The 27,680-nt window shown below is 44.0% G+C and overlaps 1 protein-coding gene across 1 annotated transcript in view; it reads right to left on the bottom strand.

Moving 5' to 3' along the window:
* The window catches only part of LOC126100739 (tyramine receptor tyra-2), an 85,510-nt gene that overhangs the window by 18,960 nt on the left and 38,870 nt on the right, over window positions 1-27,680 (bottom strand). The window contains exon 2 of the mRNA XM_049911360.1: window positions 1,883-2,078. Within this exon, the coding sequence (XP_049767317.1) occupies window positions 1,883-2,055 (173 nt within the window). The 5' untranslated portion in view covers window positions 2,056-2,078. The remainder of the gene's footprint in view (window positions 1-1,882; window positions 2,079-27,680) is intronic.

A 27,680-nucleotide genomic window follows, 5' to 3' on the forward strand; every position in this document is an offset into this window, starting at 1 on the left:
CGCTGTCAGGAAACACAAAACATCCCATTGCTCTTCTTTTGAAGCTTCCTTTTCTCTGTTTTCAGCAGTACTGAGTGCAGTGGACGGTCGACGATTGCACGTGTTCGCTCTGTCACGTGCGTGTGCGCCCATGTCCCCCTAGCGGCGTGTTTGAGGACTCAGCGCTCTTACACTAATCATGCAGTCTTCTGTAGCCAATGGCATTACGATCCCTTCATCGCTTTTAAAGCCTCCGGTTCGTTTCTTTTTGAATGCTACTTATATTTAATTATTCTCGATATAGTTCAGAAAGTTTGCCTCAGCTGCGTCACCCTGCATGTGGTGCGTAAACCGACCAGCAGCTTTGCAGGTCTAACACAGGAGTATAACACCCTCAATTAAATAAAAATTTATGTTATATGAAATCATACTATGCATTCCGGACCCTAAGGATCCATTATCAGGTGCATATAGTACAATACATTATTTACGTCTGCTCTTGAGCGAGGTGATGCGAAATGTACATTCCAAAATATCTTTTGGGGGTACATTTCGCATGACTCGCTGAAGAGCAGACGTAAACAATGTATTCTTCAGTTTTCGCCTGATATTGGGACCACGGGGTACGAAATGTATCGTGTGATTTGGAGAAACACGAAGAATGTGTATTGTATACAGCCACGTCCACAGATGCAACGTGCGGATAAAAATAGACGCAGATGCAAAAATCACTGTGGTGGGGGCGTTGGCAGTGTAACACGAGTTTGATAAGAGGGTATTTTTTCTTCTTTTTCAAGATTCCGAAATAGAAATTACAGTGAAAAGGAAAAACGTTTTATTTGCGGCATTTAGCTACATTTTCCAGCTACTTTTGTACGTAGTCGTTTCCCCGACATAAAGACATATGTCGTATAGTGGTACCAACTTTCCAAGACCTTCGTCGCAGAGGATAACCGCCTGCACTTTCAGTCAATTCTCTATGCTGGTCTGCAGCTCGTTGCCTGTGCCAAAATGCTGTACTCATAGCTAGCGTTTTATGTGAGCAAAAAGATAAAAATCGGAGGGAGCCAAGGCCGCGCTATTGTTGGGTGACCAGACACTTTCCATAGAAAAGGCTACAGGAGCGTCTTTCTTGCAGCTGCAGTGTACGGCCCAGCACTGTCATGAAGAAGAACAATGCCTGAGGACAACAGTCCAACTTACTTGAGTTCCCCTTCGTAGGTGATTTTCTCTAATCGCCTAATCGACTCGCTGAGCAAGATCCTTTGTTGACGCTCGCCTCACTCCCTGACCGCCTGCGACATCAACGTCTGTACGCCCTGCTTCGAAGTTCCTGCACCATTGCCACAGTCGTCTGTAACGCGTGACAGTTACGTTTTCGAGCCGCATGGAAGTCAGGCAAAAACCCTCGGCGTGAAAAGAAGAATCGAATGACAGCACCCACTTCACATTGTTCTAGGCATCTTTTGCGTGTTCACTATCTGTCCATAAATGGAAACTGCTGAAAAATGCAACCTGATGTTGCCGAGGGCATACTAGAGATACTGTGCAATCCATATGCGCAAAGCGTCATCGGATTTTCACTGTGGTTTTAATTTTGCGACCGATCGGACTCTGGTTAAAAAAGTGCCCTCGCAGAAGCTTCTGTATCCTCACCTCCAAAGGAAATTCTGCCAGCAAAGCTTTTGGAAGATTAAAATTTCTCCGCTGCCTCCCTACCTTCTCGAACAGCGGTTGTAAACAATTCATTGGGAGGTCGCGCAGCAAACGTATGAGGGACTTCGAGAGCCTGGACCCGCTCAGCTCTCAATTGGCGGCTTATTTATAGGCGAGCGCCGTTGTGGAAGGCTGACGTAAGCGAAATGAAACGGAACAGAGTGGGCCGGCTGTGGGCTGGGCTCACCTGTTGGATAGGGTGCGTAGGCCGGGCCGCCGGTAGAAGACGAGCAGCACGGTAGCGTTGGCCACGAGCCCCGCCACCAACAGGAAGAGCAGCGCCACGTCGCACGCCACCAGCAGCGCCGCCCCCGCGTCCGTCGCCGTCGCAGTCGCCGCCACAGCCGCCCCCGACGCCATTCGCCGAGGGCCTTCACTGGACTCTGCAACACCACCACCATCACCGGTCAGTCTCGCTTGGGGCAACCTGATGTTGAGGTGCCGTCCTCACTCCCAAAACTAGACAGTCTTAACACTTGATTCACAATGGTCTTGACCCCGCTGGATGGTTGGCTGGTTGGTTGGTTGGTTGGTTGACTTGGGGGAGGGGACCAAACAGCGAGGTCATCGGACCCATGATCTAACGTGGAGGAAACCAAGGAAGGAACAACACAAACAGCCCAGTCCAGCTAAGACAAAGAGAAAAACGGGCAAACGAAGAGGTAAAAGGAACGCCGGGGCAGCAGGAAGAGTGAAAAACAGGAAAATGGGCGGGGAACGGGGAGAGCAGGGGCGTCCCAGAGACGGTACGCGAGTTGGGGCATCAGCACCGCCGCCGACCCTTCCCGATCCCCACACCATACCGTACCATACCATAATCACGACACAATGGGTACAACACCAGGAAAAGAAGACAGAAGAAACTTCCTGGCAGATTAAAACTGTGTGGCGGCCGAGACTCGAACTCGGGACCTTTGCCTTTCGCGGACAAGTGCTCTACCAACTGAGCTACCCAAGCACGACTCACGCCCCGTCCTCACAGCTTTACTTCTGCCAGTACCTCGTCTCCTACCTTCCAAACTTTACAGAAGCTCTTCTGCGAAACTTGCAGAACTAGAACTCCTGAAAGAAAGGATACTGCGGAGACATGGCTTAGCCACAGCCTGGGGGATGTTTCCAGAATGAGAGGACGGGGCGTGAGTCGTGCTTGGGTAGCTCAGTTGGTAGAGCACTTGCCCGCGAAAGGCAAAGGTCCCTAGTTCGAGTCTCGGTCCGGCACACAGTTTTAATCTGCCAGGAAGTTTCATATCAGCGCACACTCCGCTGCAGAGTGAAAATTCATTCTGAAGACAGAAGAAAATGGGGGAAAAACGGCTCAAAAGATCAGACAAAACGTAGGGCAAAGGGAGGGGGACAACTTGGCCGATGGGGAGGCAAGGCCAAGGTTGATCGTGTTGGATGGACTTAATAGCACTTTGCAGGTTTCGACTCTTATGAGCCATCATCAGAACCAGTTTCTTGTCTGTAAAGTAGCGTGTCACACGCACTCGGCGACTGTGTTGGACACTTGACATCGGCATGAACTCAACGCTTCACTTGAGTTGATGTCAAGTCACCATCAAAGTGACTGTTCGACGTGCTACATTTCTACCAAGATACTGGTTCTGATGATGATCATAAGAGTCGAAACTGGTAAATTTTATGTCTGTAACGGTACATTTAGGGGGGGGGGGGAGGGGCTTAATTGGAATGGTTAAGTTAGTTCTTGGGTTGCCTAATTTTATTGCTATCAATTTTCTGGCTTTGATATGCCTACAGTTCACCGATCCTATGAACGGCTGCCGCGTCTTTGAGACTTTGAGGGATCTGCGATTCCTATTTAAAAAATTATCCTTCTGTCACAGGGCAAACCAGTGCAACTGTGGCGATTCTCTTAATTTCAGAGGTAACTCAACGTAAATATGTTTATTTAGGCAGCTAAGTGAAGTGGTGAAACGCCACAAGTCCATCCCGTGCCAACAGGACAATAGTAAATGAAATACTTACGGAAACAGGTCGCGCGCTACAATTTGACAATGTCAAACTTCATTCTAGATGGGTTATTTTAAGATGTATAATCAAATTACTTTGTGAAGACAGGGCCACCGCATATACTACATGTGGAAAAAGGCTACTTTAAATAATTTTATGATGCCTGAAGGTGTTCGGACGATCGAAACCGGTTCATAAAAATTTATTTCATCAGCAGCTATTTGTGACTCTAACGTGTGAATTTCTCACATTTTGTATACAACTCATCACAATCGGCGTAATTGCGTTACTCATCAAAATCTCTCAGTGGTAAAAAGAAGGGCAGAGGATGCGTGAGGTGTCAGTCGGATGTCACAAAGAAATAACACGAGAAATGTAAGAATATACTGAACACGTATAACAACACCACAGTTCACGTAAGAATTGTGATCTGGGACGAGACACCGCGGACAACACGATCAGTTAAAAATGAAACAAAGGAAGATACGGGTTTAACAATCATCGGAGACGGATTATATCCTCTTCTCTTTGGCTTTTGACCTGAAGATCAAAGAGACATCGCTCAGTGTTTTAAGAAGTTTAGAAAGTTTCTTGTAGGATGTTATAGGGTAAGATTATGTTTATTTAAAAGTTCATAATTAGTTTTAAAATTAATAATTATCCTGGCGGGTACAGTGTTAGTTGTTAATAGTTGAAGACGTATAAGTGTAAGAAATATGTTTACTGGTTTGCAAAGAGTTGACATTCCAAAAAATGTGACGTATCTGACGGTACTAGTCCATCAAACTGACGATAAGCATTATCTTGACTGTTTATGCTGTACAGATTGCTGGAGAATGATTATTCGCTTTAATTGCGTGGAACCAGCGTTCCGAGGGAATGTATGGCTGTAAATGTCCATAGTATTTCACTTTACTGCGTATGGTTGACTCGCCATCTTTCCATCGATGCCTTGTTCTACATGATCTAGTCCTCAGGTCTGATGGCCGTAATAATACATTTCTGAATGTGCTGTTTTGAGCGGCGGTTCCCGCTCTGTTTGGGGAAGAAAATCTGCGTGTCCTTTCGAAGGAAGCATCACAGCATTTGCCTTAAGCGAATTAGGAAAGCTGTAGAAAATATAAGTCATGACGCCATCACGTGGATTTGAACACACAGAGCCACCTCCATAAATTTACTGACAGAGGCAGGACGGCATCAAAGATTGATGAGGTTTCATTATTGTGAGGAGTACAAGGCCTCCAGTCATCGAGATAATTGCGCAGTCCAGATTATGTTCTTCCTACTATAAAGAATATCGGTTGTTCTGAGTGGTCATATCGTGGTTTCCAGCGGGTTCTAGAACTACACTTCAACGAAAGACAATGACCAAGGTATGTGAAAGTAGTTTAGGTTTGGAAGTTCCTGGCAGGTAACAGCGTTGTGCCGAACCAAGAATCGTACCTTCTGCCTTTGCCTTTCGCGGGAAAGGGCTCTACCGACTGACTATGCAAGCACGACTCACGACCCGTCCTCATAGCTCTACTTTCGCCAGTACGTCTCCTACATTCGGAACTCCATGGACGTTCTCCCGCATACCTTGCGGGGCTAGCACTCCAGTAAGAAAAGTAGGCAGGAGAGATTTTTTGTCATTTGGAAGGTTATGGCAGAAGTAAAGTTGTGGTGTGGATGGTGAGTCGCGCTTGGCTAGCTCAGTCGGTGGAAGACAAAGGCCGCAGGCTCGAGTCCTCCTCCGGCACCCAGTTTTAATCTGCCAGGAAGCTTCAAAACGATATATACTCCGCTGCAGACTGTAAATTCGTTCTGGAGTAGTTTATGTGATTATGCTTATTAAGTAGCACATACTATGGCGCCAGGAGAGAATTGCATCTTCCGACGACAATGTCCTCACATACAGTGCTGCAAATGGTATAGATTTTATATGAGCATGAACATAAAACAACTTCCCTGTAGTGTGGTTTGAGCACCGTGCTGCTTTAACAAGCAGGGTCGTAACAAACACGGAAAGCATTCGCGTCAGCTGATCTCTCCTCCACTGAACTCGCGACGGTGGACATCCCGCAGACTTCCTTACTGTGCTTGGCCTAGTGCGGTGTAGAGCGCGTTGTATAAGCGGGAAGAGACCTGCAGTTTGTAGGTGTCGAAGGCTGTGGGCGGCGGGGTGAGTTCCCTAACATACGGCTTTAAACATACCGGCAGACGTATCTAGGGCAGAGGCCTCCTAATATACTGTACCGTCTGGAGAACGCCAGGTTATAAAATACTTTTGCCGGGAACTTTATGGTCTGGCGGAGCGACACCGTCTGTATATACTGCCTCGTGCCAGGATCGGTTACGATATTTAAGGGTTTATGGACAAGTAAGTCACAACTGTGAGACTTTCTGCTTACCACGTGATGGCGCTCTGTCTTCCTTTCAATCCGTAAGGCAAAAGTGTTTCAACATTTAACGAACTCCCGAATACGTGCGGATATTCAGGATGGCGGATTATCCGTGCTGCTTTCCACTAGTTTTGCTGCTGTTAGAATTATGATGAATATTTTTTGTTTAGAATACACCACTATGCATGTGGCTAATGTTTTACGACACAATTCGAACCACTAAATGCGCTGATCTGTTATTAGAGTATGCGTGAACCAAATTTAGCGATACCGTTCTTGTGACTCATAGGTAAAACCGTCTATAGGAAAAGAGTGAATGGAAAACAGAAGCGGAAAAAAAAATTGACGACCATTGTCAAGAAATGAAAGCAAATGATCCCCGTCAAGCAAAGAAATTCCGAGACTCTATTAATAAAAAATAAAGATATGTTAAGAGGGTGGTTTTAGTGCACCAGTGTTCTACATAGTCTCTCACGACTTGAGTAAAATGCACAGAACGTTCAATCATGAGAAACTGCCAGAAAAATCCTCCTTTGGGATATTGTTCAGATCGCGTGACACATTGGGTTGAACGTTGGTTATATTGGCAAAGCGTGTGACCATTGATGTGAATTTCTGCACCTTGTGGCGTTTCTGGTAGGTTCGTATTGGTAACGGCCTTTATGATTTTATCAAAGATCTGCCTGCGTTTTATATGTCAATTAAGTCGCGGCAGGGTTCGACGTATAGTTTTGTTCGATAAGCAAGGTGTGGGGGACAAACTTAGCAGACACTTTCCTCTTATTCAGAACATTCTGGAGAATGTCTAGAACTTGATTTAAAGGTGTTGCTCCACTGCAGTTTGTGACACAGCGGCGCTGACACACTGCAGCCGCACGCCCACTACTTAACACCGCCTGTCATTGTTTACAGTTGTTAGTTCAACATGCCACCGTAGTTACTGCGCTGATCTCGCTTACACGCCAGGGATTAAATCAGTCTCTCGACTATTTGGACCGATGGTTTACAGTGCGTTTTAAGAGCAATTTAGTAACTAAGTTTCAAGTTTTCGACGCTTGACGCGTACGTAATGTAGTGGGTTTTCAAGCATGTTATGTAAATAAAGTAAACGGCGACTACCGTTAAAAACAAGTGTATTTTGGATAATCCGTATTTTTCACTTATTCATTCAGTTCGGTTCCGCATTAATCCAGAACATCGGAAGCTTCTGTATTCGGTTTCTTAGCTAGCCCCGTTTTTGTGATAATTAGGGCTACATCGAATTCGCATTCCTGGTCAACGGCGTGGTGAGTAGGAATAATTTATCTGAAAGATGGAAAATGATCGACACGCATTGGCGTTATTCATCCTACTTACAGGCTATCTGTGTTTCACGAAGATTAAAAATAGGGAGTCAAGTGAAAGGATGGGTTTTTGCATATGGAGAGCAAATACATGCTAATGTATCAACGACAAAGCTGAATTTTTCAAATCAAAGTTTATTGAGTGGTACTAGTTCAATCTGTTGTGGTTGCTCCCGCGAAGAATTCTTAAATCTATAAGGAGTCGTCAAATAAAAACGAGACAGATGGAAAGAAAGTAAGTAAGTAACCTGATTGTTATTTAAAAAGTAATCTCCAAAACTGTTAATAGATTAATCTCACTGAGAGACAAGACGGTCAATGCCTCCATGGAAAAAAGCGCTTACCTAAGCGTCCGACCACTTGTTGCCAAGGTTGTTTAGAGTACGTTGCAGAAAGTGGGAAGCCCTTACACACACACACGATGTAGCCCCGACCTCTACTCGATTTTTGGGGTCATGAAAAAGGACGTTCGTGGTCGTAGATTTGCTTCAGACGAAGAGATGCACCCCTGGATACAATCATGATTCCGTAGGAAACTGCAAACATTTTCCCATGAAAGCGTTTGCCGTCTTGTCTCACAGTGGTATAAATTTATTACCAGTTATGGCGATTACTTTTGAAATAATAAACAGTTAACTTCCTTTTCTTCCATCTGTTTCGGTTTCACTTGACTGCCCCTAATAGTTTTATGGAGTCATTTCGAGGAAACTCTCTCCAGTCCTAAAACGACTCGAATCACACATCGAAAGGCGTCAGTCACTGAACACTCAGAGGGCTAAAAATCGAAATCTGCTGCTGGATGGTGAATCCAGAACGATCAGGAAGGAAGAGGAGGAGGAGATTAGAGTTTAACGTCCGTCGACAATGAGGTCATTAGAGACGGAGCACAAGCTCGGATTAGGGTAGGATGGTGAAGGAAATCGGCCGTGCCATTTGAAAGGAACCATTCAGGGAAGTCACGGAAAACCTAAATCTGGATGGCCGGACACTGGTTTGAACCGTCGTCCTCCCGAATGCGCGACCAGTGTTTTAACCACTGCGCCACCTCGATCGGTCAGAACTATCAGAACTGGTGCAAAGGAGAGAAGGGCGCGATGGTTGGTAACACTGGTTATAGAATGCAAATGGCCGATTTCTTCAGAGATATTCGCTAGCGGCTGCCAACAGTTCCAGCCACGCTGTGATTTATTCAGCCCACGTCGGAACACGTGCCACCGAAATACCGGATGGCGACCACTTAAGAAAATTCGCAGTAAAACAGGAACTCGTGAGCAGGCGAACTGTCCTCCTTACAGTGACATAACTCTGTACCAGCGCATCACGCTTCTGGGCAAAACCAAGCATCTTTAGTTATATTTTTAATGTGTTTCTCATTTTTGGTCTAAGTCCCTCTCGAAACTTGCTGGCAGATTAAAACTGTGTGCCGGACCGAGACTCGAACTCGGTATCTTTGCCTTTCGCGGGCAAGGTAGGAGACGAGGTACTGGCAGAATTGAAGCTGTGGGGACGGGGCATGAGTCGTGATTGGGTAGCTCAGATGGTAGAGCCGCGAAAGGCAAAGGTCCCGAGTTCGAGTCTCTGTCCGGCACACATTTTTAATCTGCCAGAAAGTTTCATATCAGCGCACATTCCGCTGCATAGTGAAAATCTCATGCAAGTCCCTCTCATCTATCACCATGTTCTGGGGGCTAAATTATAGGAGTTTGCCTGGCTCCTTGTGTCCATGAAAAATCTGCCTACATCACCGGGAGATTAACCACGGATTAGTTTTTAGGCCCGCTCCGACTGGACTACCAGTACGAAGAGCAACCTGTGATCGTCGGACATGTGAGAACAGCATGCCACCAATCCCAACAGCCGTGATTGCCATTAGATGCATCCTGGTGATGCTGCTGCTTCTTCTTTATGCAAGTAATCCTGATTTGACCTCGTGACGTTGCGTCGCACCAGTTCTAGAGCTCCGTACCTCAAAAGAATCTGAGAAGGTATCGGGAATTGAACTCTGGTCTTTTCGCACCGGAGGGAGCAACGCTAACCATTCAGCTACGCAGGTGATCTACTGGCAAATAATAATAATAATAAAAAAATTATCTGAATGCTGAGGTTTTAAGTTGGGAATTCTCGCATGGCTTACGGGGTACAGGAGTACAAGTACCACTATAGCCGTGATCTGGATCCTAGTCTTAATAAGGTACTCTCCCTCTCCCTCTCCCTGTGTGTGTGTGTGTGTGTGTGAGAGAGAGAGAGAGAGAGAGAGAGAGAGAGAGAGTGAGAGAGAGAGAGAGTGAGAGAGAGAGAGAGAGAGAGAGAGAGAGAGAGAGAGAAGGGATGGGGGAGGAGGGGGGGTGTCTGCATTCTTACTGTGTGTAAGAGAGCGAGACACAGTTGGTAGTAACGAGAAAACAGACGCACAAAAAGAAAGGCGTAACAAATATCACTGGCTGTGTTCACCAGCCGGTTTATGAGATTACGCACTCTTCGCTAAGGAGCATGTGTTGGGTAGTTGAATTCATACAAATGTCTTCGAATATGAAGTTTTAAGTGACGCCGGAACGAAAAGTTGTTTAAATCGGCGAAAAGTCTTTTTCATTAGTCTACTACGCGCGTTACTTTGGATATGTAACAGTCTCACCAAGCCACGCGGTGTGGTAAGTTGCTACTATGCGATGATTGTAACACGTGTTTATTTAATCATTTCCCGATTTCCTTATAAGTTTCAGGTCTTCTGCTAGAGAAATATGAATATTTTGCACACACACACACACACACACACACACACACACACACACACACTCTTCTTGTATGTTGCAGAATGACTTACTCGTGTACGAGAAATATTCAACACTATAACGCTAAAGTGAACATCAGCTAAACCTATGTTTATTCTTGTGTTGCACTGTTCTTATGCTAGTATATGGAATTTTGGCTCCCCTCGACCCGCATGGTTTTTTTTTTTCCGGCGGCTAAACATTGTTTCGGACAGCCCGGGTTCCTTCGCTGCGCCTAAGCGACATTTCCAAGGTCTGTTGCTGTCCACTTTTACAGCGCGGATGACCTTGCACCGAGGCCGTGCCCGCTTGGCATCCTGAGGACCGTACAAGCGGCATAGGAACGCACGGAATTTTGAAATCTATTTTCCTGACATTCCTCACTGTTCCACCACTGTCCGTCAACACACCTGTTTTCATAATACATTGATGGCTGTAACGATAAAGAACGACCCGTGAAACACATACAACTCACCCTGTCAGTGACCCGATCTTAACATATGTACAGGAAATTTGCAATGTCGCTATTTTTTCCAGACTAGTAATATAAAACAGTAGCAATTTTCTTCCTTATTATTAACTTTCTAGCGCTATTTTGTGTTTGTAGAACAGGACAGAATTTAAAAAGCTTCCTGTTAGCTCGCAGTGACATTATGCGTCTATAATCAGTTACGTAAGTACGTGTCGGAGGGTGTTTCTCACGGCAAGATACATTGACCAAGCACGGTATTATATGCTCCGTGTATCTGGCGTAAGAGCGGGCTCAGGTCACGTGGAGCGCATGTACCAGGTTGAGAAAGACGAGGAACCGGTTTCTGGGACGCAAATAATTCGGGATGCGAATATTGTTGAACGTCGGCAACCGCTGCTACCTTCTGTGCGGCTGCGGAGTTACATCGAAAATGTCTCTTAAGTGGGGACTTTTTTCGAGATATTTCGGTTGAATGAAAAGGTTTATGCGTCTCAGTATCGATAAACAGACTTCATTAGGGCCACATATGCATTTCTTCTAGGAAGCGATTACAATGTACATTGTTCGGTTTCACAACGCCAGAGCTTTGTCTAATGTGTGGCGTGTCGACCCGGAAAAACACCCGCTGTTCTTTGCTGAAAGAAGTCAGATTCAGAGAAGGCAGTTAGCTCGCCCATTAGCAGTTGTGATTAGCTCACGAGTCGGCGAACTCTGAAATTTCCACACGCTGAAAGACCACGCCTACACTGGTTTGACCTAGCTTGTGTAACTGGAACACTAATTGCTCGTGTGTTATTCCCCGCTGGTATTCCTCGTTGTTAACACTTGAGTTTTCACAGCGTCAGTGTTCAATAACTAAACACTGTAAATAGATATTCTACGTTTTTCAGTTTTCTGTTTTTTGCTGCACTACCGTGGGTGATTTCTGATGCCCCCTTACAACCTGCTAAAACAAAGACTGAAGAAACTTTGTGCAAGGTTAGCACCTTGAGAAAATTGATAATATAACAAAATATTACATCAACGGGGGAGGGAGATTGGGTTTAATGTCGACATCGAGGTCATCAGAGATGGAGCAAAAGCTCTGGCTGGGAAGGCAATAGGCCATGCCCTTTCAAGGGAATCATCCCGGCATTTGCCCGAAGCGATTTAGGGAAATCACGGCAAACCTAAATCTGGGGCAGTCGGACGCTGGTTTGAAACGTCGTCGTTCCGAATGCAAGTACCGCGTGCTAAACACTTCGCCATCTCGCTCGGTAGGAGAAACTGAAGCTCATACTAAGGTAGGTGTCGCTGTAGTTAAAATACTGGACTCTCACTGCGAGATGGTTTTGAATCGTCTTCCACCCATCCGGATTTCTGTTGTTCCCTCAAATCCCGTAAGGCAATTGGCAAGATGGTTCATTTAAAAAGGAGACAGCCGAAATCCAATCGCATTCCTCCCGAAACCGTTTTCGTGTTTAGTTCCTAACGACCTCGTCGTCCACGGAACGTTAATTCTGATTTTCCTTCTTTCTGAACTCACCACCCACACTGAATAAACGATCTTATTCGGAAGAGAAGCGGCCAGTGCAGGGGTGTGCTACTTCTCTCTGGTAGAATTTTAAACTGAATTAAAAAGCGAATTCGTTCGACGCACTGTCAGGGCACAATTGAAAAGAATGGCAGATGCAGCGGAAAGTACATTTGTTATGGGAACAGTCTGGACAAAGCAAGGACAGCCATGGGAACATATCAGTGGGAACACATCAACCCAGCGCCGAGTGTAGAAGAAACATCTCTTCCCGACACTTCAGCTGCTTGCCCCTCAGCGTCGATGGTAAACGAAACCGAAGCCGACTATAAATAAACACTCCGAGGCTGCCCCCAGAAAACCGCAACGCAGAGGAACACACACAGCTAGCGGCGGTTATGCAGCCGGTGATGCAAGACGTGTGACACCGATTGCAGCGCCAGTGGCGTCTGGCTGTAGGAACTTGCAGAAGTTTGTCAGCTTGGATTCGGCTGTCGCCGGAATGCTAGCCGGTCTGGATGACAAAGGACGACAATGTTCTGGCGGTCGATGATCTCAGCCGACACGTCATTTCGGGAAAGAGACGTCTTGGCCGCACGCAACCGGTACGTGCAATTGGTAAACTGGCTGAAACGAGTGTTAATTACTTGCTGCAACCGCACTGGTGCCAAATGCGCGAAACAGATTCATGAGAATTAGGTCATCGACTATGTTACCGTTCACATCGATTGAGATCGCGATAGTATAGTTTTATTCCATCGGAAATAGACTCTGCAGTACATTGTACTCGTATATAAGAAGGAGAAATGTGTGGGTATGCCTTAGAGTTAAGTCGATAAGAGTGTAATGTATCTTATGCTGCGAGTTATGGGACTTGTGCTTAAGACGACGACGGTGCCAACAGCGGAGACAGCTATGCCATGGCGAAGATTGTTTTGATGATGATGGTACAGAGAATTATTGGGAGTGTTATGTATACATTTCCCACGATTATGGGAAATGAGGTATAGGCCCTGAAAAATGAGGAATGGATGACGATGATGAATGACGACTGGATGATGATGATGCCATGTTAACCGCTATGACATGATCAAGTCAGTGATAACGAAATCTACTGTGTTTTGTGCACAGGGCACACAGAAAACTTCACTGGCAAGAATGTCTCCAACATATTTGTTGGTCTCACCCAGCACAGCGCCCACGTAATGAAATACTCATTGTTAGGAAGCTAGGCAACATTATCCACAAAGAAGCAGTCTGGATGAGAGTGACTTTTGGGAAATCTTAACCAGGATGAAAATCATACAGGATTTATAGAATGAGATTTTCACTCTGCAGCGGAGTGTGCCCTGATATGAAACTTCCTGGCAGATTAAAACTGAGTGCCCGACCGAGACTCGAACACGGGACCTTTGCCTTTCACGGGAAACTGCTCTACCATCTGAGCTACCGAAACTCAGATGGTAGAGCACTTGCCCGCGAAAGGCAAAGGTCCCGTGTTCGAGTCTCGGTCGGGCACTCAGTTTTAATCTGCCAGGAAGTTTCATACAGGATTTAGTTCGCCTCATCCCACATCGTTCGAAGGACCTAGCCTGGTAAGAGAGATCACATTTTTGTCGCCACAAAGGTGTAACAAACTCCGGTACCTAACATTCAGAAGGAACAACGCAATCTCCTTTCCGTAAAATGCTCTTAGGTGGTTCAATAAAGCGTATATCCACGATCACCGCGGTCCAAAAAATTCCTTTGGATGATTCTTGTGTATTATTTTTGTACGTATTTTCTCCGCCACTAGTAGCTTTGTTCCGCCTACAGACTTTGTAGAGTGAAGAACTGACGTCCAAGGCCGAACGGCTTTGTAGGTCGTAAAACGTCCACGCACTTGGCAGAGGCCTCAGCCTCTGCCCGTTTCCTCCCTGAATAGAAAAACTGACTGATGGAGGCAAGGCAACCTTGGGATCTGGTGACGGGTCTAACAGAACAGAAAAATAAGGAGAAGAGGAATAAATGTAAGAGGAGGAGGAATTGATGAGCAGAAGTGCCAGTGAGCAAACTTTCGAAATGCGCACCACTAGTGCGTGGAAGGAATAGATTGAGGAAACGAGCAGGATTAGTTGATGATCAAGACTGCTACAAAAAGGCGCGACACGAGTACGTTCATTGATTGTCTGGCTGAGTGCAAGGGCTGATCGGGTGCATCGCCCACTCCAGGTGTCGCTAGCGGAGAGACCATTGTATGCTAATCTGTCGGCTTGTGAGCTCAAAAAAGCCGCGCGCCGACACACACACACACACACACACACACACACACACACACACACACACACACAGCTCCATTCCGCAGAGCAGACTGCTTGCCGACAGCTGGTGGGCAGTGCCGTGGAATTCTTGCAGCGGACCAGTCGCTGCCCGCCGACCACCCCGCACCAGACCGGTCAAGGTTGAAAGGTCAGCGAACCGGAGGAGTTGTGACCAGCTGCAGATGGCGCACTGCCTCCTCCGTACCGTTCTCACAATCGATTGTTCACTTCTCTGGTACAGATTTAAAAGTTATCCAAAGGATGATACAAATTGTGGTACGCGCGATGCAATTTTCTATTTTAAATCATGTTTCTAATCGATATTCCGTGAACTGATTTTGCACAACAATGTTCTAAAGAACTATGCAAAATAGATCATTTCTAGTGACTGCATACCTTTGGAAAGCACCGGGAGAGCTGCTGATAAACAACTCCTTATTCACAAGCGGTTTAGATCTTCAATCATTTTCAGATATTGTATTTCATTTTTCGAGTTGTTTAGAGCTCTTGCCGGCCGCTGTGCACGAGCGGTTCTGGACGCTTCAGTCCGGAACCGCGCTGCTGCTACGGTCGCAGGTTAGAATCCTGCCTCGGGCATGGATGTGTGTGATGTCCTTAGGTTAGTTAGGTTTAAGTAGTTCTAAGTTCTAGAGGACTGATAACCTCATATGTTAAGTCCCATAGTGCTTAGAGCCATTTGAACCATTTATAGCTCTTCAGGTCTTTTCTCACAAACTCATATCCAAGCCACTCGACCCCTGCATAAACCTTCTTTTCAAATTTCTTCGTCGCATATACTTCTCCACTTGATTTTTCCCTTCTGCAGTCTTCCTCTTTTTCTGTTGTAAGGTGGATGCTAACACAGCAGTTTTTTCGGTCATCGTTCGTTCGCGTGGCATTTTAAACGCCATATTTCCACCCCTTCGGTAAGTGGGGGTCTTCATTCGGTTCCTGATTACTTTATTTGGGATTTTCTCTCGCCTTGAAACCCTTCATGCACCTTGTAATTAACAACCGGCCGGAGTGGCCGACCGGTTCTAGGCGCTTCAGTCTGGAACCGCGCGACCGCTACGGTCGCAGGTTCGAATCCTGCCTCGGGCATGAATGTGTGTGATGTCTTTAGGTTAGTTACGTTTAAGTAGTTCTAAGTTCTAAGGGGCTGATGATCTCAGATGTTAAGTCCCATAGTGCTCAGAGCCATTTGAACCATTTTGTAATTAACAACTTACGTGTCAGTATTTAAACTGTTGCGTCAAAGAACATAAAAGCCACCCTATTTGACGTCAAACTATTGTCATGTTAACTGTTTTATTAATTTATGTGGCCACAGCGTCCGTAGTTGCTTTCAATTATTAGTTATCTAAATCCGTCCGTCCAATTACTAGAAAACGTGTTTTTATATCACTATACACATTTTGACAGGTGCAAATACGTTGTTGCAAATTAAACGTATTTACTATTTTGGACTGGTCTCTAGATTTAAAAACAGTTCGTTACAAAAGATATTTTAATACAAGCGTTTTTCCGATTTTCGATTGCAAGTGTGCTCTGCTTGCACATTTTTAAGTATTTTTTTGTTTCGTAATTGTATTTTGTCTGAACTCAGATTGATTTGCAGAACTACACCTTTTTACACACAGCAGTCATCTTTTTGCGTTTGTGAAAAATACTCAGTTGCGACGTGATTCGTATTTTACATTAAGCTTAGGTGCCCCGACAACTGTTTCAGCCGATTCACAGGACATAATGGAACCAAGTTATAGCAGTTCCACTATGGTATTGAAAACAATGTTTCGGTTGATGGCAACTTTAGTTTGCAATAAAAATTGCGCATTATGTGGCAGTGTTTATTGTAATTCGTACAGGCAAGGTGTTCTAAGGAGCAAACATTTGAACGCTCTGGTCACAACCTACCAGTTTATGTTACGTGGAGAAGGGACTACCGTAGGAACTTCAGCTAGTCTGATGACCGTTGTAGCTATATTCACTGACACAGGCTGCAACCGCCACAGAGCGTACATGAGTGGTTCGCTCGATGATCGCGTCCACCCATTTACCGTCGCGCACAGACGCAGAATGAGTGGCTAGCAGCGCTGATACGAATGTGCGGCGGTCGGTCTGATACGCAAGTTGCTCAAGGCGGCCTAGGGAAACACCATAAAATTACGCAACGCGAACATTTTGAACTCTCGATGAACCTCACACAGGTTCAACCATTCTCTACTCCGAAATGATGCCACTCTTGTTACGTAATATATTTTCTCCATTGCTTTTCACACTCATTTTTTCTGAAAAACAGTCAAGAGGCGAGGGAATAGAGAAACCACTTCCTGATTCGATTTTGAAATTACGACGGATTATTTTTGTGAGATGTTTATAGTCTAAGTACGAGTGGTCAGATATCCAAGCTGGACGTTTCTTTCGAGCTGACCAACTAGAACGCCTTCTGCGACTGAATGCTATTCGCCAGGAAAGAAAGATACCCAGTATAGGACACAGCTACCAGCTTTCATCGATTGCTGCTCCTCCAGGAATAAAGCTGTCATTTTCTAGCTTGAAATTACACCTCTTATTAAAATTTTTTTTCAAATCTAGCGTTTCATTTCAAGCTACCGAAAACATTGCATGACGGAACTAGAATTTTTACAAAATAAGAATCAGTCTGGATAGAATACTTTCAGCTCCTAGTCGTGAGAGAATCTATTTTTTAGAGGACGTCATAATAGCGTGAGCATAGCTGTCCATGAGATTTTTCAGCATACTGTCGCTATTTCGTGTACGGGGCATTAAAACTTATTCATACTAGTACTACATGGTACACAGTAATATGGGAGTACTGAAAACGTTGCCATGGGGAATTTCGTTAAAAAGTGGAAAGACATGCGGAATGCCGATGAGCAAATGGAGTATTTGGGAAATTCTTATTAAGAAGCGACAGGCATGGTGTATGAGCCAGTTCTGCAGCTGAGGTTAAGATAAAGCAAGACTGCAAAGTTCATATGGACTGAAGACATTGATACTAGTCAGTACACAAAAAAGAAGAGGTGAGGAGGCTAGTACAGAACAAAAACATTGGATGACACTTTTATCAGCATTTCATGAATTAAGAAGTACGGGACACACAAAATTTGCAAAAATCTTACAACTAATGTTGCGACCGTTTAAACCCATCCATCAGCAATCAGAGATTTCAAAAAGGGATGTTAGAACGTGACGATATGACTTCTAACGGAGTCTAATTTCGAAATAATTTGTTTAATCCCCTTCTCTTATCATCTGGGTAGCGAACTTTACCCTCGGCGATCGTTGACTGATGTCTCGCACCACTTACGCGCACCACAACGATTTTGATAATTACGCAACAAGTAAGCGTTGGCCTTCAAAAATCTGGCTTATCATCGTGTACAAGAATCTCGGTGTTGTTCCAAAATCACAAAGAAACCTTCATGATTGCCACCTGCCCTGTGGTATGCCAAGAATGTTATCCTTGCCGTCCTCGGTGTACTGGTTTGCAGAATACAGAATCAAGTCACCTGACGATGTTACAGACTTCGTTACATCTTCAGTAGCTGAAAATGGCATTGGGATGTAGGTCGGACGCAGCTAAAATGTGGTGGCTAACATAACCAAATTAATAGTTCATCTGCTCCCTACATCCAAGCCCTTACCCCACACCCCACTCCAAATTCACAGACAGCAACTTCAAGGAGCTAGTATGCAACACAGCGAGGAGCAAGGACGACCTGTGACGTAAACACTAATGAGGTGGTACGAATGGCTGAAAATTTCACATTACTGGCCCTGACTAGAAAATCAGTTTCAGGTATTGCACCCAGACGAGACTACCTTCACTGTATTTGTGTATTTCCCGATTTAAGAAATGATAGTAGCAATATTTAGTCATGTTGTTAGTGCTCACACTGGAGGAAAGGAAACAGCATCGCCGAATGGAATTCCTAGGCAGCTGAGTATTTCTGCTTTGATCTGGCTTTGCTAACCAGAGGCCACTTTGTCATATGCAGATGGTCGATGCGCGTCAAAACAGTATTAACGAGACAGTGAAAGGGATCGTTTATTTCTAATTTAGCTTTCAAGATAATCTTCTGGCTCGCAAAATTATGGGACTGCTCTGCTGGCAGGTTGGCAGCACGTACTGTAGAGGTCTTGCCACAGTAGAATCAAGTCTTTCACTCGACGTATCACCCCACTTTCTACGCATTCTTCAAGCGAACTGTTTCTGTTTACCTTGCTCTGCAGTAATGCATGACGCACCATTCTTCAACCGCTAGTGTGGCTAGGGTGAAGTCCCGTGGATGTTGCAATCAGTTCCAGGTTCCAGGAAACTGAGCAGCACCAGGCGTATCACTCCAGGGCGCATTTCTGAACTCTCTCGTTCACGTAAGTTTAGCACGAATTGGAGTACAGTGAAAATAAGGCTCGCATATTTTTTGGAGGTAAACTCATTATTGGCTCGAGAACAATGTCTCCGTCAATCAGTATCCAATTAGAAGAGAGCAAAATTGCTACTGGTTAGAAATCTCGATCATGTATTTTTTGGAACGTGTAAGAGGACTGATAGAAATTGCGATTATTATAATGACTTCTTGTATTTTCGGGTGTCTAGCCAGGAGGTATCCATAATACCGCCGGTATTTACCTGGTTTGTGTTATACGAGTACGTATTGACACTATCTAGAGGCACCTGGAATTCTTTTGTTTCTAACTATTGATAACACACAGAAGGGGAAATAAGATAGTTAAGGCAAGATAAACATGTCAGACTTGAGATAATTGACAAACACGTGAACAGGGCTTTCAAATAGCCGTATGCCGTTTTCCCACTACCTGTCACTCATTCCAATATAGTAGCTATTCATGTTAAAAGACAACGCCCAATTTTAATCTTTTATCAGCGCCGAACATCGCATACAAATTCACGTGTTCCACGTCTACTGTAAGTGCTTAGCAGGAGGTTTCGCAGTATTGCAAAAAGCTGAAAAAAAGAGATACTGTAACTCCGTCTGTATGTGAATTATTTTGTACTAATGATGTTGCATTCGACATTTACTTCTGCCCCTAGACTTCTGCTTACATTGCCGTCTTTAGTTATTCGACTACACACTAAGGACTACATATTTTCTAGTGTAATTTATCTGCCCTTAATTGCATCCCCCCCCCCCCCCCCCCCATCTTGGTCTTCTGTTATCTTTTGGAATCCGACAGGGAGCTTACTTATTCCATAACCCTTTTGTTCGCCTAGCTACTGTTACACCCATATCAGACACACATTCATTGCTTCTTAAGCTAGAAACCTCTCCCATTTGCGTCCCTATTCTTCCGAGAATACGTATCCTGAGCAATCATTAGTTTTTAACGGAAAACCGTTCGAAACTCCATTTCTCACATTTCGTAAGTCAAAACTGGTAGTATATATACAGATTGTGGCTTCTGCATTTCATTTACGTCAGAAGCTCTTAGTTTGCTAAAAGCACACCAGTCTATTTTTACTTTTCAGTTTACTTCTATTGTTGCACCTTGAATAGTTGTCTCGCACCTCCCTATGTGCAAAAGCTCATGGATCGATCAGGGTACGTTATTGTTAATTTTTTTGTTATTGTTAGTTCGAGTGTGCATTATATTAGTCTTCTTATAATTGTCAAGTTTAAAAGTAAAGTTACTTCATCCATTGTTGAAGATTACCTACACTAGAGACGAACCGTACGTTATCAGCAAAACAGAAGTAGTTTAAGTATATATATATATATATATATATATATATATATATATATATATATATATATATATATATATATATATATATATATATATATATATATACAGAATTAGTGTGTGATGTTACGAATTGCGAAAATTACAGTGTCTGCCTGAAGATTAAGGGATTTTTTCCTACGCATCTTCTCTAGGCAGATACGGAAGAAGGGAAAATGTGCTGCATGCAGTTTAACTGTCACATTTAAAAGGGATTGTCAGCGGAACCATTCAAGTGTCAACTTGTAACACTGAATCTTCGGAGTCAGAGCTCAAGACAGTAGGACTGGTAGTCTAGTGAGCGTTGACCTAGCAACATCTTCTTAGAATGGGAGATTCTGATTTAACGTTCAATCGAAGGCGGGTCGGCCTGAAGAAGGATGGGAAAGGAAATCAGTTTTATCCCTTCACAGGAATGGTCTGGCACAGACCTTTGACGTAAAACGCAAGCAGGCCAGATGGGAATTTGACACCCCCGCCCTGCCGTCCCCAATTAACCACTGCGTCACCTCACTCTGTAAGAAACGCTTGGATCACTGTGTAGTTCTCTGGAGCAGAATCTGAGAGCGGGGCAGTCACTCACTCACTAGTGCACGAAATGATATGCAAACCACATTCGGAATGAGCGGTATTAGATCCGCTGTCTTCTGTTCCACCTCGAGGACAGAATCTTCCCACTTCTCTACATACTATTATTGTAGTCTAACCTAAACCGAACTCTAGCCTTTGTTTCCTTACCTAAAGTTGTGAACCATGCGCATATTTTGCGTCAGTGTAGGGAAGTAAGGAGAGTTTAAAGCACCGTCGACACTTGACTAGTCAGAGATAGTGATTCAGTGACTGTTCTTCCCGTGGAGAAGTGGCGGTGTAAGGCCGTCACAGCTACTTGCGTACGACAGTAAGAGCTGCGTGGGCGTAAGGCATACACAGAGGTGGAGCGGAAGAGCGTTTCGCACTACTTTGACAACTTGTTATCGACTTCCACGTACGGCGGCTCATTATCACTCGGGTGGAAAGAGTTCGGACATGCGCTAATTTTAGACACTTGTTTGCGCTTGGCCCGTAATAGCTGTTCGGCCAGCAAATTTTAGCCGTGGGAGGGCTCTGGAGCACTTTAACACACTGATCTCGGCAAGGAAGGAACGCTACTGCCCGTAAATTGTTCTTCATGCAGTTTAATAACACTGTCTGCCTTGTACCAGCTAGAGTAACGTTCACATCTCTCTCCTCATCTTCAAACCAGAGACTGCCTCGCTTTGTGAGAAAAAAATTGTTAGAATTCCACGAGTCTTCTATAACGAGCACTAATTCCTGCAGCAGAAGCAATAGTTTACAATAATCCGTTTAGTGTCGTTAAGGAATTCTGAAAGCTATGTGCCCTTGCCCATTAGGAGAAGGCTAATCCAAGAAACCTCTTAATTTAGAAACAAGTTAGTTGATATATATCAGACTGTTAATGTGTGAATAAAAGTGCGGCGTATCATTGGCACGTAAGAAAGCGAGGAAAAATGTTTCAGGTTATAGTACCGATCTGCAGCTTCGTATTAGTCTCAAGTGCACAGTATTAATACAATAAATGAAACTCTTGAATCGAATAGCTGAATGTACTACACAACACGCCGTTGCCACACACCGTACAACTGGAGGTGATAAGGCGTTTCAAACACCTAGTATTTCTTTTGTTGCATCTTTATTGCTGTCTTTTACTATCGACTTCGGAACACGAAAAAGAGAGCAATAAAATCGCAGATAAACTGCACACCACTTCAATAAAGAACTTTTTATGTATAAATAGGAAAACGTACAAACATATTATGGTTTCTTTATTTGCTGATGGGAACAATTATGGCGTAAACACTCTTAAATTGCAGTACACTTAGGACGGAAGAAAGCAAATACTAATTGACATAGCATTTCCATTGATTTGGCGCCTTCCTCTAACTCGTTCTCATACTTTCATTACTGTTTCCCCCAACATCCTCGGTAATGAGGAGTTCGGACGTTTCCCAAGTTACTATTCTCTTCCCTACTACTCTTCATTACATTCATCCTAACTTTTTTTGTCCTCCAAAGCGCCATTTCGCTACAATAAGCTGATTATCCTATTCAGCATATCTCATAATTCTTTCTTTTCATCTATAGAAAGGTTTTGTCATAAGCGAATCTTAGCAACAAAGTCCGTAGCCAATCTACCTTTAAGTCACTCGAGAAAAGCTACTTAACTTCTTTAATTGCTTCTTTGGATTGCCTTTAGGGAAGTACGTACGATGAAATTGGTCAAAAAGTGACATTTTTCCGATTATTATCTCTTAATAATACTTGATGTCTCCTGAATAACTTGATGCATCTTTTATCGACTAATTCCAATTCGGAGTGCTGTTTTTATTATTTCAAAGTTAACAGTGCAAGTGTAAAAAAAATACATTTTGCACTGACTTCCGTAAGTATCTCTATGTCAGGTACTATTTAATCTAGAAAGCTGTGGTTTTCCTTTAATTCGTGTCAATGTTCGTGTTAAGAGGTTGGATTTAGTGTGTAAACAGAAATGGCGATAATGCACATGCATTTTGTGGGGACTCTAAATGGTAAAGGAAGACTTAGAGATGAAAAAGTTGATGAACTCCAGCAATATTGTGGAATGGCATTAAGAAACAATACACATGATCTACAAGGGATGAAAAGAGCAGTGTGGGCTACATTCTTCCACAAAAATTATCTATTGGTGATACACTTATACATGGTCTTTTCCCACCTGGTGTTGATTCATGGTGCAAGTACCACAAATCTCAGGCAGCGAGTACAGAGGAACAATATAGGCACGAAAATAGCATACCATTTGCAGTGATGGCAGATATTAAGCCAATTACAGAGAGTTAGCTCATCTTGATCTTTTTTCCAAATGTCCTCATGGTCGAACACAAAACCCGAATGAGTCTTTTAATAATGTCATTTGGACCCACATACCAAAAAATATCTTTGTAGGAATGAAAACTCTGTACGTGGTGTTTGTGACGCTGTAATAACATTTAATGATGGTAGTAAGTGAAGGATTAGGGTACTAGAGCAACTTTGTTTAAGTCCAGGAGCCAACGCACTGCAAACCTTTTGGCGAATGGATCGACATAGGATCATGAAAGCCCAGCGTGCAGCAGAGAAAATGACTAAAGAAGGAAGAGGCAGAAAAAAAGGAAGCTTTAAGATTTTCAGTACGATCAAGAACAAGATTCAGATAATGCTGACTATGTGTCTTGCTGTTTCTAGGCGCTGGCATGCCTTTCCAAATGTAAGTTCATATCAAATTAATCTTTTAAACTTGATTTCCTGAAAGTGACTTTTTTAAAAATTTTTGACCCATTAGCTCAGGAACTATTACCGATACGTATATCTAATTTTTCACTATGTTACCTCTTCGTATACTGCTGCTGCTGAACCACGGAAACGTTTCTATCTATAATGGCTTTTTACCTACAAAAGCAAAAGTTGATAATAAAAGTTTAAAAAAACATAAGTAATTAGTTATTTATCTGTCTACTATGATTCTAGTTCACTAATCAGAACAGGAGTGAAACTATACCTCCCAAAAATTTGAAATCTGTCGAAGGTTCTGAGAAAATGGGTCTTCAATATTGCAAATTTAACACTGTAGGTGTGGGATGCACGGACTCCCTTTAAAGCCTTCTTAATGTGTACTTTCATTTTTCCTGCTCGATATGTCCATGGCCTCACTCAAAAATCGTTCTCCGATGCCATCCTCTGTTTTATGACTCAGGGATGAACAAGACACTGCCAGAGACAACGTAAGTGTTCTGGAACAACAAAAATAGAATATCAGAGCAGTAGGGAATAGAATATAGGGCTCTTAGTATTTCTTATATGACGAAGCATCTGTAGAGATCGTCCTGTGGAGGTAGGAAGTATACCATACAAAAGCCCCAACGCATACTTGCGGTGCTGCGAAAACTCATACCATCCGCGTCGTCATTTGTGACTCGCAACATCGTGAACTCCGAGTGACTCAACGTTACAGTTACGGCGTTGTCTATGTGATAACCGTTTACTAGTGGTCACGATAAGTGGGAGACCGAGGCATACCATTATACTGTTGTCTCCCGCACTTAACGAGACTTCTACGCCGAGGAAAATAAATAGAACGAAGAAACGAAGATTAGGATTTAACGCGCCCAGGTGATGAAGAATTGATTAGAGACTGAGAACCTACTCGGAGGGTGGAAGAAAATTTCCCCTTTCAAAGGGGCTCGGCATTTCCCTTAAGAGATTTGGGGCAATCACGGAAAAACCTAAATGTGGATAGTAGGAAGCGGATTTGAAACGTCGTCCTCCAGAATGCGTGTCCAGAGTCCTGACTAATGCACTACCTCGCTCGATAAAAATAAAGTGAGATGATGACAATAGGAGGAATCTAATAGCTACATATAACGTCTTTTATTCGTCAAGAGAGCTTCAGTGGAGTCCAGACTCATCCTCGCCGTACTCTGCTTCTTTTGCAATTTTCCTCGGTACGTCTATAGCGGCGAAGAATTTCAATAAAAGCGTGAATTGACGTAACAGTGCTATAAAGCTTCCCACATCCTGAATTTTCTGACGATGCCATTGAACCATCGCGTGGGCGCCGTATTTAGAATTCCGAACCACCTCGGGCGCGAAAATGCGGAAGGACGACTTGAAGCGCACCTTTTCACCTTTTTTTTTACCCTGCAGGGCCGGCTATTCACAGGATCTGAAAGCGCTCGCATCAGGCCCTTGTAAGGAGCGTCTGACAGAGCTGGTTGTTTTCACCGAGCTTGTGGCTTGTTTCTCCTCTCTTCTGTTCTGCTCCGATTCGAAACGGTGCACAATCCTTTCTGCTTGCAACGGGTCACATTTCTGTAGCTGGCGTTCGGAGATGGTAAATACCAATCGAATGGCCAGTGGTGATTTCCGAAATTATACAACAGCACAAAGAGACAGTACTTGATCTATATGGACCACCTATTTTTTCCATTGCATCGTATAGTCTCTAGCTGTGTCAATGAAAGAAACAAATAATATTTCCGTCCTTTAAAGAATTATTTGTATAACTTCATCACACTGCGTAGGAGTAAGCTTAGAGTTTAACATTGTAGAATGGAGAGTGGAATTCATTTGCCGGCCGGTGTGGTCGTGCGGTTCTAAGCGCTTCAGTTTGGAACCGTGTGACCGCTACAGTCGCAGGTTCGAATCCTGCCTCGGGCATGGATGTGTGTGATGTCCTTAGGTTAGTTAGGTTTAAGTAGTTCTAAGTTCTAGGGGACTGATGACCACAGAGGTTAAGTCCCATAGTGCTCAGAGCCATTTGAACCATTTTAGAATTCATTTAAACCTGAAATCGCGTTACCTAACGTAGTTCATGAATTGAAACTGTACAAATATTGAGACTTGCATCCATAAAATCGCTTCTCTGTGCAGGAAGGTAAAAATTACAGCTACTATAACTCTTTCTAAAAACTCACTACTTAACCACACGATCCTAAGTATCAGGACTATGTCACTGAGCACATGAGCCACTTTATACCTATATCACCTAGTGTTATCTTTTATTTGAGCAGCGCAAGAAGTTTCTTGGGAACGCCCTCATTATCGGATTTGTAAAAAACAACAGCTCTGAACCGTGTAGTTTTTACCGTTATCCCAATGTTACGAGATTGACGAATGAATATCACATACACTGCAGCTGGATATGATGTCCAGTCGATACATACGCTCAGTACTGGCGTGGTACAGGAGTGCTTGTTGTTCACTTTACATGCAATTCATAGCACCTCTCTGAAGACTAGAAATTCCCACAGTTATAGTAACTTTCTCCCTTGGTGGTGCACGGAGTAACAATCATTAGCATATAATCATACAATGAAGGCTTTCACGACCGGATGGTACTGTTGTTGATAATTCTTCCGGGTTATATGGCCGTGATCCATGGAATTCTTGTATTCCTAACGTTTCGTCCAATACTACGTTGGACATCTTCAGAGTCCTACAGGACTCAGCAGGACCAGCCATACCTCTGAAGATGTGCACCGTAGTATTGGACGAAACGTTAGGAATAGAAGAATTCCATGGACCACGGCCATATAACCCGGAAGAATTATCAACAACATTAGCATATACCTGTAATAGAAAGTAATCTTTAATTCTGAAGATACTAGGTTAGTCAACACAATCCACAGATCTCGTTCTCCAGAGCCACTACGGAGATGATTATATTCAGCCGGCTTACTGACTGGCACGCCAGGTAATTCCAGATTTACGTCGGCTACTGCAGGCTTGGCCGCTAAACCGTTGAGCGCGCCTGGACACCCCTGGGCGGGTGGGAGTTCTCCCGCAATCCGCATTCTGCCCGGGTAGCGGAGCCGGCCGCTAACCCCATTCACAGTTGAAAGCCGCTGCCATGGAAACGCACGCCCAGCCCGGATGCCACCTCGTCTGGAGAGGGGGGGGGGACAGGTCTGCGCATGCGTACGGCACTGAGTCCCGGCAGGGGTTCCCAATACCTAGCGACAATTGCTCTGGCTTACAGAGACGGATACGCAACCTATGACACTGGATTTGCTCGAGCGGCAAATCCCAACCGACACGTGCAAACGTTTAGCGATCGCGGCTTTGGAGCAAGAATTTCGCCAAACTCAGTTTGTGGCTGGCAGGAAGCTTTTCCGCGCAAGTATTCTTTAGTTAGGAATAATTAAAAACCGTTAGAACTTTTTTTTCACAAAATAAGTAACACTTCAAAAGCCAGCGCGGCTACGTGTTTCCACTTGTGCAGCTCATCCGGCATTAAAAAACAGCAGTTATTTAGCTATCACCACGTACAACCAGCATTACTAAGCTTGCACAACGCTGCCGCGTATTATATAAATTACCTTGTGGTATATATGTGAGGACATTTGCGGTCTCCCTCTATCTCCGTGCCGTACACCTCTGATAAGTAGCTTACAACGAAGTAGACTAAAATGAAATCCGCACTTTCAGTAACACTTCTAGACAGACACGTCATGTCGAAACATTTTATTGTAACAAATCTAAACAAAATATATACGCACTTGACAGGTTTTTAACATATACTTCTCTCATCTAATAGAAACTCATCATCACGAGCTGCTACTGAGACTGAAACTAAAAATTATACTTGTTTGTCCAATACTATAAAAAGTCGTATCACAAAATATTTGCTCTTTATTGTAAGAATGGAGGTGAAGCTTTCGTTCGACTAAGTGTTTAATGTTTTTTGTCAATATATATACCAACCATGTTGGAAAAGGCGGCCGGTTTTGCCGAGCGGTTCTAGGCGCTTCAGTCTGGAACCGCGCGAATGCTACGGTCGCAGGTTCGAATCCTGCCTCGGGCATGGATGTGTGTGATGTCCTTAGGTTAGTTAGGTTTAAGTAGTTCTAAGTTCCAGGGGACTGGTGACTTCGTATGTTAAGTCCCATAGTTC

This window comes from Schistocerca cancellata, chromosome 9 (genome assembly GCF_023864275.1).
Source record: "Schistocerca cancellata isolate TAMUIC-IGC-003103 chromosome 9, iqSchCanc2.1, whole genome shotgun sequence".
NCBI lineage: Eukaryota > Metazoa > Arthropoda > Insecta > Orthoptera > Acrididae > Schistocerca > Schistocerca cancellata.